Here is a 14,192-nt window from a genome sequence, read left to right as displayed (position 1 = left end):
AAGAGGATTGCTGCATGAGAGAGAAAAATCTCTCAATGACACTAGTGGAGAACCTTCAGCAATGTATCTTTTGTTGCTTGGTACGATGTGCATATGCAAGGCAGGGCAGTCATTTCCTTGTCATATTTACGGTCAAAATCAACTTAATTTATAGCAATACCTATAGCTAAATCAAGATATTCTAGAAAGAAATGGAGGGGAGAAAAAAGTGGGGAGCATGGGAGAAGAGAGTCATGGAAATGCGCTGAATGATGTCATGAATGCAGCAAATAAGGCAGAGAAGGAGAGAGGAGTGGAGTGACAGAAGAGCACAAGATGAAAGAGAGATAAGGGAATGCTCAGAGTGCTAAAAGAGGAGGGGGAGTTGTTGGAAGTATGGGGTTTGGTGAGGGAGAGAAGGAGAGTATATGGTTTATTAAAGGAATAGAAAGAACACTGTGCTAGCTATCTTGAGATTTTAGATGACTTTAGATGAAGTCCCTTAATGAGAGGCCAGAGACACACACACACCGAAAGTACCAGCTAGTAGAAAAGAATAAGTAGAAGAAAGGGATCAGAGGAAAAGTGGGTGAAAGATGAGGAGGAAAAAATAGTGTGGGCTAGAATAGTGCAGTTGTTTCTGATGATGCTATTATGAGGCCATCATATGAAGAGCAAATGAAGACCTTTATTTAGGTACAGAATTACATACTAGTTTTGTTTATTTGCCATATTGTGCTTGCGCTTTCTCTCTCTCTCTCTCTCTCTCTCTCTCTCTCTCTCTCTCTCTCTCTCTCTCTCTCTCTCTCTCTCTCTCTCTCTCTCTCTCTCTCTCTCTCTCTCTAACATAAGTTCCGTCTGTTTCTGTATTCCTTGAACACCAATTCATCTTTTGATTTTTGACATGTCTCTCTGTCCTTTTCTGTATTTTCTACAACTCTACATTGTTCTCATATACAGTAATTGTGGGTCTGTGTTTGAATTTAAATGAGTTAAGGATGTCTTTCAGGCTGTGTGTTTGAGGAGGCAACAAAAATATTAGTGACAGGAATCACATGCCAAATGCAGTATGACAAAATCGCTCTTTTTTATTCTTTTATACATGGGATACTTTAACATGGAATATGACTTACAAGTCAGTTTTTTTCCTGGAGAAAACTGTGTGCTTTGTAATTTAGTTTACATACTGGAAAATGTAAACAGAATTAAATCTCAGTCATTTCCTGTTCTAAATAAGGTATATAAATAAGGTTTAAGACACATTCATGTATACTGTATACTCACCATACACTTTGTGCAGGTATCTGAACACCTACAGTATACACCTGCTTTCCAGTTGGTGATTTAGTGCCAATGATTCATGAGCCTCAGATTCTTGTTCTTGTCGAACAGGAGAAAAAACCAATGTGGTCTTCTGCTGTTGTAGCTTATCCATGTCATGGCTCAATGTTTCGTGCATTTTGCTCATCAAAGTTGTAAAGTGTGATTATCTGAGTTACTGTAGACTTCCTGTCAGCTCAGACCAGTCTGGTCATTTCTCTCTGATCTCTCTCCTCAACAAAGCACTTCTGCCCACAGAACTCTCACTCACAAGATGTATTTGTTTTCCCAATCTCTAAAAACTGTCATGTTTGAAAATCCCAATGAGATCAGCAGTTCATAAAATACTCACCCAGCTTATCTTGCACCAATAACCATACATGGCTAAAGTACAGTAAAAGAGATCATACTTTAAGATGAACTGAAGCTTTCGACCTGTGTCTGCATTATTTTATTCATTGTGCTGCTGCCTAATGATTGGCTAATTAGATAAATGTATAAATGTGCAGGTCTACAGGTATTTCTATTAAAGTATACGGTGGGATTTAGTTTAATTCATTGATTCAAATACAAATTATTCTGTTGTTCATTTATGTTCAATCATAATAATACAAAGCCGAGCATAAGAAATTAATACACACAAAATTGCATATTTTTATTAAAAAATTTGTATTTAAAAAAAAAGCTCTGTGGAATTGAAAACATTGATATTTGTAATAAATTGAGTAAATGCACTTCAAATACACAATTTTTTATGGGTGTATTTATTTTGTGAAATAAGGAATTTTCATGGATTTAGTCAGTACAGTGATGCATCATGCTCAGCCTCTGTGTCAATGGGAGTGGATCAAAGTAAAAATGAACTCTTATATGAGCTATAAAGTGCTTCACTCCCACCAGTCTCAAGCACAGAGAACTGTTTAAAAGAAAATGTACTGCAGAGGTTGATTCACCTTGTAATTTTTGTTCAATATCGGGTCACATGTCAGTACTAACTTATTTGTTCTCCTACTTTTGGCAATAAATGCTATTGGCAATAAAATACATCTAAATTCAAACTGAGAAGGCACAGATACACATGTTCGCAATCTGAACTTGTTATCCATTGCACATGCACATCAGAAACGAAATAAAGAGATATGGATATTTAATTATTTCTAATTAATCATTAATAATTAAAGAATAATCGCCTATATAAGGAGGCAACAAGTAATAAAATATTATTAAAGATGCAGATCTTATTGAAGATTATGCTGATACAATCAACTGTGGGCAACATTAAAACATCACAATATTCAATAGACCATAAAAATGTCTTAGGTTTTTACAAGTTAAATAAATGAAGCCACTTTAAATCTTTAAGTCTTACATGAGAGAGTACAGATGAAATAAGGTAATTAGTAAAATGTATTCAGGAGGAAGACAGGTGGGCAAGTCTGATGGCATAAGGTAGAAGAGAAACTTGATGTGTTTGATACTTAAGTGGATGCACTGGTTTCATTAGCCTGATGATAGAAATGCAGAAAAGTCTCAGCTGTTGTGTGAGATGGCAAAACGATGCTTATTGGTGGAGCCTAATCCTTATAGTTGCCCTAAATTGTATAAAATGTTGTCATTATTATAATATATATTATCATGGGTATTCATATTTGAAAAGTGACACTACAACAGCTTTGTCAAATTATATTTTAAAAATTGCAATTAAAAAAAAAAAGTCAGTTTCCTATATGCAAATACAGGTTTCAGATATGTTAATGTGTAGTATAAAGTTTGCAATTTGGGTTGCTATTTTAATCCAACTGCTGAGTTACACATATTGGGTAGTTTATTTGGGTTATTTGTTCCATTACTGAGTTTATTTGGTGACAATCCAACATGCTGGTTTATATTGTCCAATCTCACAAAGTGTAACAACACCATTAGCGCTTCTTAAGCATATTTTCAGTGGTTGAAGGCAAAATATTTTTTTGCCTCTGTGACATACCAAGCCTTTCTTGTGTTTTGCCTGTATAACTTTGTTATGATAAAAAATGCATTAGTCCTAGTGGATTCCAGATCTGCAGTCAACCTGATCCACAGTCAGCTAGTGGAAGAATTACAGCTACCACTGTCCCACTATGTGACACCTATGAAAATTACGGCTGTGGACAATCGACCCAAAGGGAATGGATTTACCATGCATCAAGCTGTACACATCATGCTGCAAAAAAGGATTGTTTTATGTGGAGGAACTGGTACTATTTATTATTCAATTACCTTCAAATTCCATTATATTAGGATTCCCCTTGCTTCACATCCATAACACCTGAATCTCCTGGCAAGACATGGAACTCTCTCATTGGTCTCCACATTGGCAAAAACATTGCTTTTTCTAACCCATCACTCGTCCATGTTATGCCACAACCATGGAAAGCCCTGACCCACTGAGGACCTTGGAAAAACCTGTTGAATATCACAACTTACTCAAGGTTTTCAATAAAGACTGCACAAACAAACTGCCTTCACATTGGCCATGTGACTGTGCTATAGACTTACTCCCTAACACCTCACTTCCCAAAAGCAATGGAAGATTGAGTAAGAGCTGGCAGCCGTATTCATTCGTCCCTCTACATCACCCACTGCCGCCGGATTCCTCTTCACTGAAAAAGAAAGATGGTGGTCTGAGACCCTGCATTGATTACAGAGGACTGAACTCCATCACTGTTTGCTAATCTTACCCCCTGCCATTATTTACTTTTGCCTTGGAACAACTTTGTGAAGCAAATTTATTATCCAAGCTGGACTTAAGGATGGCCTTTAATCTTATGAGAATATGGGAGGAGGATGAATGGAAAACAGCATTTCATACTGCTAGGGGGCACTATGCATATTGGATAATGCCATATGGCCTGACCAATGTACAGTACACTGTACACTGACAACATCCTGATTTAAAACAAATCTAAAGAAGACCATGTCTTTCAAGTACACCAGGTATTGTCCGACTCCTCCAACATCAACAATCAAGGTGGAAAAAAGTAATTATTTCCTTCCTGGGATATGTCATAAGCAGACAGGGAGTTGAAATGCACAAGAGCAAGGTACAGGAAGAGACAGAATGACCAGTCTAATGGTTAATCTGAACATCTTATCTAGGACCTTGGCTGTTATCTAAGATCATAATGCAGTCAGGACCCACACATATGGAGCGACTTCCTCCCAAGGGAAGAATATGCTGAAAACTCCCTGCTCCACTCTTCCACAGGCCTCACCCCCTTTCAATGTGTGCTGGGTTTGCCCATTCCCTTGGTCTAGAGATCCGATGGATGTGCCAACTCTGGATGGTTTACGGCCTACATACATTTTCAGCTGGCTATTTGGCACCAGCGCCTATAGGCTGACTGCTGTAAACAACCTCACCCACACTACCAGCTTGGCTAGACAGCATTGCTCTCAATCTGAAGCTCAAATCTTCCTAGTAAACTCAGTCCTAGATTGGGATCCTTTAAATTCCTACATCAAGTTAACCACATTACATATTGAAGATACAGTGTGCATCAGTTCATCTTAAAGTATGATCTCTTTCACTTTAACCTTGTGATGGTTGTTGGTGCCAGATAAGCTGAGTGAGTATAAACTGCTGATCTCATTGGGATTTTCAAACATAACAGTTTTTAGAGATTGGAAAAACATCTTGTGAGTGAGAGTTCTGTGGGCAGAAATGCTTAGTTGTGGAGAGAGATCAGAGAGAAATGACCAGACTGGTCTGAGCTGACAGAAAGTCTACAGTAACTCAGATAATCGCACTTTACAACTGTGGTGAGCAGAATGCACAAAACATTGAGCCATGACATGGATAAGCTTCAACAGCAGAAGACCACATTGGTTTCTTCTCCTGTTCAACAAGAACAAGAATCTGAGGCTCATGAATCATGGGCACCGAATCACCAACTAGAAAGCAGGTGTTCAAATCAAAGTGTATGGTGAGTATATACATGAATGCGTCTTTGAGTTTTCCTGTTGCTAAAAACTCTATATAGAACAGGCCATGACTGAGATTTAATTATGTCTACATTTCCCAGTATGTAAACAAAATTACAAAGCATCCAATTTTCTCCAACATTTAATGAGTTTTTTCACCAATGCATAATATTCTGACTCTGCTCCACCACCTCCACAACTATGAAGGAAGGCCTTAGTTTTGGGATACTGGGTGGGCTGTTTAACCCAACATGTTCTAGAGTAAAGTAGATATGCTGTCAAATATAGGGTTTGGTGACTTTTATATTAATTGCATATTTCTTGAGATTGTATTGGTAGGGAAAAGTAAGCACTTCTCTTCCTTTTTCTTGTTGTCTGATGATTTTTCTGTGAAACTGCCACATCAAGAAATTCCATATTCATTAGAGAATATAAAATGCTTTGTGTGACTTTAAAGGAAGGTGAATTCTAGGCATGCTCTGAAAAATGATCAGCTATGAATAGATGATTTTAAAAAGTGCCATCTCCTGAGGAGCACAGTGTCTACAAGAGTTCATTCCAACTCCACACAAAACCCATTAATTTCACTGATGAGCTCTTTACAAAGAAATCTACCGAAGTAGTGAAGTCAGGTTTAGAGAACGAGTTCAGGTGCCTGTGGGTTAGACTTTCAAAGGCCAGAAGTTGAAAGACAGAGTTCGAGTTTTAGTGGAACAAAGTGCCAGTAGACTGACTGAAGCTAGGAGGGGAGACTCAAAGACTTAATAAAAGCGAGAGTAAACACGGTTTCCAAATGTTAGAATTGTCTTTAAATTATAGAGCAATTAGAAAATGTACCACGAATAGATACTGATATGAAAATGACAATGATTAAATGTTTCATCTTCTCTGGAAAATGATTTTTCTTCAAGCACAAATACCACAACCACAACTGATTTGCAAAGTGTATACCCATTTGGTATATCCAGTAACTGAACAACACCCAGTAACAATGACCATGGAGCTCGACAGCATAAGAAATAGATTTATCCAGACCACAGTCTCACTTCACCAAGAGCCCATTGTGTTGTAGAAGCATTTTAATGGGATGAGGGGAGGGTGGAGAACAGAGAAAAAAGAATGTCAAGCAAGAATGACTGTGTCCAATGGATTTGGAACTAATTAAGTTCACACAAGAGATAGAAACTCCACAGTCGAAAAACTACTGCCACCAAACAGCCACCCCCCCACCCCCACCCCACACACACACACACAGAGCAATAAACACAAGTTTGTCTCTAATCAATCCAGTATCTGTGTTCTGCATGAAAGGATCAGCAGTGATGAGGCTTTACAGTCCTTGTATCTTTCTCTCCATAAATCCTTCATCTTGTTCTCTTCCCCTCCTTCCATCTGATTCTGTACCTCACTCTACTTCTGGCCCTTCTTTCTCCATCCCCCTGGCACTACTTGCCCTTCACACTCATGTTCCTCTGGTCCCTTGGTTAAATAAATAAATAAATAAATAAATAAATAAATAAATAATAATAATAATAATAATAATAATAATAATAATAATAATAATAATAATAATAATAAAAACTTTACAGACATCTTTCAATCATGTGCCTGGAGATTAATTTGTGGCCTGCTTGCTGACCACAGTTTTAGCACCTGACAGATTTTGTATACTGTACAACAGCATAATAATTCTTTTTTTAACAACACTGTCTGATGGCTGAATGTATGTGTCCAAATTTATATTTCCTGATACTTGCATCTAAACATGTTAAACAACTTAGAACATGGCACCTTTGGTGTTCAAGCACCCAATTTAGCTGGACAAATAATCTTAACGTAAATAAAAAATAAATAGCTCTTTATAATTGGTAGCATATCTCTTTCCTGCAGTAACTACATCAAAAAGGTGGCCCATTGACATTGCATTTTTATTTAGTGATTATTTTACAATGCTTTTACTGCAGCCTCTTTCAGTTGTTGTTTGTTTGGGGTTTTTTCCCTTGAGTCTTCTCTTCAGGAGGTGAAATGCTGCTCACTTGGTTAAGGTCTGGTGATTGATTTGGCCAGTTTAAAACCTTCCCCTTCTTTCCCCTGATGAAGTCCTTTGATGTGTTGGCAGTGTGTTTGGCACATTGTCTTTCTGCATGATGAAGTTCCTCCCAATTAGATTGGATGCATTGCCATGGAAATTGGCCTCTGCTCTTCTTCAAACAGTAGACTGTGATTCCTTCACCCCTCCCTATGGAGATTGCTGGTGATGTCATTGACTGTGTTTCTTTCAGGGTTTTCTTTCACAGCTCTCACAGTGTTTGTGTTCAGTGTTTGTTTGCTAGTACAACAGTGCTTTTTTCTTTTTCAGGACATTCCAGATTGTTATACAGGTTGTGCTCATTGTTATTGAAACGGATCTGCTTGATTTTACTTACAATTTCAAAATGATTTGTTTTTGTCCAGCTCCCTGTTGCGGTATTTACAAGTGAATCCCAAGCCTCAATCAAAGAATACATAGAGCAGACATTCAGTGCTATTAATTATTTAATTATTATTATTTAAAGATTCATTTTAAGAGGGCACCCGAACAACAAGAGACACCGGAGGGAGGTTCTAAGCTGTTTGACACATCTAGATGTAACTTTCAGGAAATTCTGAAAAGGAAAGGAAAGCAAAAGAAAATTTTGATCTGTCGTCTCATATTCTAATTTTGATCTCAAACTCAAATGTCTTAGTGTATAGCAAAAACAAAATAATTGGCCTTGCTCCCATGTATAAAAAGAGTGACACATGGAGGGACGTTGGTGACGTTGTCTATGATGTACATCAGAGACTTGACTGAATGTTCTGCCATTCACAAATATAATCAAATATACACTGTCTGTGTAAACTCTTAGTCTGCTTTGTGTAGAATGCCCAGGAGATCACCAGTTAATCAAACAAATAAAACCAGCCCTTTTGTTTAGCCTACAGTTAAAGTCACAAAGATCACAATTTTTCTTCATTTTGATGTTTGATGTAAAAATTACCTGAAGCTCTTGGCCTTACACTACTGCCCAATGATTAGCTTATTAGATAGCTGCTTAAAATCTGCATGTGACAAGTGTTCCTAGTAAAGCGGACAACAAGGATGATTTGGCCACATGCATCTGCATTTGCGATATGATCACCTGTGGTGGATTTTAATACCTGATGGGCCACTGACACAGTCATGATCTCCGTAACTCCTTCCCAATATCTCTCTCAATCCCTCATCCTCTATCTCCTCTATCTCTCCCTACCTTCCAACCTCCATATGACCTTCTCTCTAATCCTCCCTCTCACTCTCCCTTTCTTCCCTGATTCACTCTCCTCTGCTCTCATCTATGTCTTCCCATATGGATCATTTTACACTATCCTGTGTGCTGTGTGCAAATTCAAAAGCAAGACTAGATCAGGTTATAAAAATGACTGTGATGTTTGTGGAGCTTTTAGAAAGGAAGATTGGGGCTTTAAATGGATCTGTAGGAGATGAGAGAGGGGCAAAGAGGATTTTGAATGAAGTGGAGAGAAACAGTGATAGGATAAGGGGTGGAAGAAAGGCTCTTTAAAGTTTATTTCAAAGCAGGAAGTGGTTAAGATCAAGAAGGAGTGGGTAAAAAGAAGGAATGAGAGAGGGAAAGGAGGGTATAGAGGCCATCAATCACTCAACTCGTGCCACAGTCACATGTAATGTCTATGTGGTCATGGCTCATATGTTATCATGTGTTAGTATGTTTGTGGGTCTGAGTGATGGCACAGTGCCATCCAATACAGCAAGCTAGCTGATTGAATGGATCCTTTGTGAAGGAAAGGAATGGGCAATCAAGTTAAGGCAGTTAGCTCAGCAAGCTACAATCATAGATTCCCCTGTCTGCATTGGCCATGTTCATGCATGGGGTGAAAGAACATATCTCTGATGTGTGTGGGTGTAAATTGGTGTTTTAGAGGCTACATTTGCGCACAGAGGTTGAGTGTATGTGGGTGTATGTTTGTTTAATGCTTTGGCCTCACTGATATCTGGGTCTTTCAAGAGCACTTAATACATCCTGACAGATAACTATTAAAAATATTTCAGTAATTGTTTACAGGATCTTTCATTTTATTTCATTATATATTGGAGCAAAGAACCGAAACAGCTATCTCCAATTTATATTTGCATTTGCATTTTGTAATTAAGCAGCATGTTTATCCAGTGTAACTTATAATTGAGAGATCATTCAATTCAGCTATTGAGATGTGCAGAGCCAAAGGCTAAACACTTCTTCTCTGGCAGGCCTTGGATTTGAACTGTCTTTCATATTTTTCATGAGGATTGCATGGTTTGTCCTGTTGTAATGAGAGAGTAAATGAGAATGTGTTTTGTCCTTTTCTTACAATTATATTAATCTAGATTTAATGAAACCACTTGTGATTACATGTGGACGGTGGAAGATTATAGAAAACTCTGGAAAAACTAGATATGAAATTTGGATTTTAACATAAATAAATAAATGCCAACCAAAAGAACACAAAAGGCATACAGATTTCTGGTCTTTTGATTCATAGTCCATTAGCAGATCTATATTTTCCATCGTCAGAAGCAGTCCATGTCTGTTTTCTTAAAACCTGCAGAATTAAGCAGCAAAGCATCATCACATTGACATTTTTTTTTCCAAAGTACCTGTTGGTGACTCAGTGCTTTTACCACATCCTTAACTTCAACTCATTTGCTCTTTTATGTGTTCTCAATAATTTGTTCTCAGATATTCGCGACCGCAGGAAGAAACCTGTCATGCTGTTCATTCATGGCGGCTCGTACATGGAAGGAACCGGAAACATGTTTGACGCAAGCGTGCTGGCAGCTTACGGCAACGTCATTGTGGTCACCATGAACTATAGACTGGGGGTGCTAGGTGAGTCTCTTGTCTCTTATTCAAAACAGTCTCCTGTACATTTGTACATTTTTAGGTAGATCTACAGTAACAATCTGTAATCAATGAATCAAACCCTGATTTATTGTGATAGATTACAGTTATTAGCCTCAAGATCAGATTCAGTCTGTCAGTTACAGGTCAGAGAACAGTTTCTGACTCTTCTTGGATTTTAAGTCAGATTATTACTGCAGTTATAAGAATGCACATACTCGTAAAGTCACATCCCTCACACCTGATAAGACTAATACCATTAGCGCAGAATTTCTTTTCTGGTTATTGTAAAGCAGCATTGACCCTAAATTGTTCTCTTGACTGTTGAATTAAACTAATGAATCTTGTGCTGAGTTAAATGGTATGCTGGAGCAGAAACACTAATTTGTGCAGTGCTATAACCAAGACTGAATTTGGACATTTTGTGGTAGTATTTAACACTCTTATTGTATTCTGCACCTACATCAGCTTACCATATTAATGTCATGATTTTTGTTGCATGTTAAAGCAGAGAGGCTATGAAATACCATCAGGGAAGGTGCCCTGATAGCAATCATGCAACCACCAAAAAGATGTACTATTTTAGAAAGCCCTGCTTTAATGTAATTCAACTATAAAAACTACTCTGGTGTTTTGTGTCACCCAAAATAATGTTTGACATGCGTAATGCTGTCAGTGATGCTTTCACTGTATTTACTGCTGAATTTCAACCCGATTATGTCACGATGAAACATAGCTTAGCTTTTGTCTATGGAATATAAATAGAGGATTGATTTCATACCTTTTGAAGAATCTGATGACAAAATCTTTTGTGATGTGCTCATAAGCTTTGAGCCATGAATGAATAAGCTTGAGTATAGAGAGGAGGAAGTGAGACAATAAAAGAGTCTTCATGAGAAGCAGCCATTATCCGTTCTCACTGAGGAAAAAAAGCAGTTGGTTGTGCTTATATCACCAACACCAAGCCAAGAAAAATCAGTGTGCTGCTATCAGTGATGTGAAAATTAAAAAATACAATTACTCCAATGTAAAGTCTACAGTATATACTGTAGATCTTTCCACTAACGGATGTTTTTCACAGATTACTTTTGTCTACACTTCTCTGGAATATGTCATAGTCATTTATGGCATCAGACATTGGAGATCTTGAATCTACATATATTTTAACGTGACAGCAAGAATGTGAGATTTTCTCATGTACAGTAACACTCCTTCATTCCTTAATGAAAGGGTGCACAAATTTACTAGTAACTAATTCATTAAAACTTTTTAAAAAGTTTGGGGGGAAAAATGTATGCAGGATGTTTGTACTTTTTTTCCATACAGTTTTTTTTTGTTTCGTTTTTTTACACTTAAAGTTAATGTAGTTTAATTCAATTTTTTTTTTTTTTTTTTTTTTTTGAGGATTTTGGAGGTTTTCTTTTACTGGAGTGTTTATTCAACTATGTCACAAAATAATCTGTGTATTTTTATCATTGCTAAGATTCAACACTAATAAGCCAGAACATTTTACAATGACAAGCAGATTTAATACTAGGAAAACATAAGATTTAATTCCAAAACAAATACTAAACCAGAACACTTTTACAGTGGAAGAGTAGAACTAGAAGCTCTCCAGCTATAACAGCCACCACTCTACTGGCAAGGCTTTCAACTAGATTTTGGAGTGTGGCTTTGGAAATATCTGTTTATTCAGCCTCAAAAGCTTTAGTGAGGTCAGACACTGAGTATTGGGCAGGAAAGCCTGGCATTAAGTCTGTGTTCTAGTCCATCCCCAAAGGTGTTCATTGGGGTTGAGGTCAGGGATCTGTGCAGCCCACTTGAGTTTATCCACACTAACCTTGGCACATTGTGTGCATAGCTTTGTCACACTCAAACAAGTTTGGTCCTCTTAGTTCCAGCAAATGGAACTCTTAAAGCTAAGGCATGCATACAGTAGACATGCTAGAGAATTGTGTGCTTTCAACTTTGTGGCAATAAGGTTGGATAAGACTCACATATAGCTGTTATAGTCAAGCGTTGACAAAGAAGAATACTGCACGCTTACCTTAATCTGCAGGATCATCGAGTTCTCGGAGATGTACTGTAGCTCCTGTACTATCCTGCTTTGGTGGAATATCCCTTTAACATACAGTACAATAAGTGCCATTTTACATACTGTATAATAGACCTTAGAACATTACTCAACAAATATTACTTACAACATCTTTTGTGTATTGGGAAATCAATTTTCTAACACATTTATTTGCTTGTCCTTGAAAAGAAAGTCCAACAGCACACAGTGACTTTACCCTGGACTCTTTGCATGCATGAATTTCAGCATTTTTGTTGGTGACAAGAAAAGCTAAAAGATTTCCCACTATAAATATTATAAAAGGATATGAAATGTTTATTCTGTTTTCTATGGGTAGAGATTTACAAAGCAACTTCATAAAAGAAACCAACATGGCACTGCTCTATTGAAATACTTTGGCCTTAATATAAACTCTGGCCATAAGCAAACTTTGAATTAGGATTTGCTATAAACTGGTAAAATACAAATGACAGGCTCCAACTCCACAATCCTGTGGAGTGGATTATCCAGTGTTCCCCTCCAATTTCATGGCTTTAGTTCCAATCTGAGGTCAATTCCAATTCAGTAATATTTTATCAACAAAAAGGGAGACAGAATTATATATGAAACTAGAACGTACATTTCCTGAAGAAAATGTGAATGGTACGTGGTGTTTTGATATGTCACATGTCCATGTTTGGCAAATGTTTTATTTTCATCTGAAATCACGTGACGTCATCAGAATACTCTTGAGGAAGTTACCCTCATTGTTCTGAGTGTTTTGATATGTCACATGTCCATGTTGTAAAAAGTTTTTTGATTTTGCATATTTTGGTTGCGGGGTGCGTCACAACCGGAAGGCCAGTCGGTACACCAATTTAAAACGTTTAGTGTATCACCCTAAAGGAGTTTGGTGTAGATAGTAATGGAAGTCAATGGCAAAAAAAGGCCACTTTGAGACCCGGTACCAGAAGTAGCAGTACTCGGATCGCTTAGAAAAGTCATAGCAGACCTCTCCTCAATGAGCAGGTCAATTTGACACCTCATTTATGGGTCTAGGACAAAAGCTGCGGGACAAGTTACGCGGCGAAGTTTTGTCCGGAAGAGTATGCACAATAGTAAGAATGTTGCTTTGCAAGCACCATTAACTAAAATGCTTAAATGTATTTAAAACATGGGTAAAACTATGAATTATATAATACTATTAATAGTTAGTATGCAGTTTGCCTACCAGTTCTTATCGGAACCGGATAAGTCGAATTCACAAGTGGTAATAAAAAAGAGAAAGTTTGCATGAATGCAGGGTTAAAAGCCCAATTGAACCATAAACTGAGCATGTGATTGAATAAGTAGCTTTGATTTGGCTGTTCAGCACTGTGACTGGAGTGACTGGAAGAAGGCAGATCCTAGAAGAGCATTCTGGGACCCATAAACACTATATAATATTTTCCACTTTATCTTTATATGAATGAAATATTGGCACGATGTACATTCATGCAAGTCAGCGGTGGATGTGATAGCTTTATTGGGTTAGCACGGTTAGAAATATGCTTATCCATCTTTCACTTTAACTACAGGCCTGCCCAGAGCTATTGCCCCAAGATTTTGCTTCATTAGCAGAAAAGGAAAGGTCTGCTAAAAAAAAAAAAAAGTCATTAAAGCTCCCGTCTCCTTCAGAGTGTGTGGGACTGCGGCAGTGTGAGCTTCACTTTTCCAAAAGCACAAGTATGGTTCCACACATTACTTATATGGAAGCCTAATGTTTAGATTCCCAGTACAGCTGCTTCAGAAGACTTGAAGTTCAGCAAGTCAGACCTTAGCTACTGTTTAATATTGACAATTAGTCAGTAATATATAAGAACTGACTACACACATCCTACAACCTTCTGTCTCCAGTGCAGTATTAGTGCTGTACATTGTTGTCTTTGGCACAATGTGCATTCATTTGCGTGTGTGTGTGTGTG

The 14,192-nt window shown here is 37.6% G+C and overlaps 1 protein-coding gene across 2 annotated transcripts in view; it reads left to right on the top strand.

Moving 5' to 3' along the window:
- nlgn2a (neuroligin 2a) overlaps positions 1-14,192 on the top strand; it is a 167,359-nt gene that overhangs the window by 107,163 nt on the left and 46,004 nt on the right. For both annotated transcript variants that reach the window (XM_047801468.1, XM_047801465.1), the window contains one exon: positions 10,014-10,163. In XM_047801468.1, coding sequence (XP_047657424.1) covers positions 10,014-10,163 — 150 coding nt within the window. The remainder of the gene's footprint in view (positions 1-10,013; positions 10,164-14,192) is intronic.

The sequence above is a fragment of the Tachysurus fulvidraco genome, chromosome 1, assembly GCF_022655615.1.
Source record: "Tachysurus fulvidraco isolate hzauxx_2018 chromosome 1, HZAU_PFXX_2.0, whole genome shotgun sequence".
NCBI lineage: Eukaryota > Metazoa > Chordata > Actinopteri > Siluriformes > Bagridae > Tachysurus > Tachysurus fulvidraco.
This window is presented reverse-complemented; position numbering and strand designations above follow the sequence as displayed.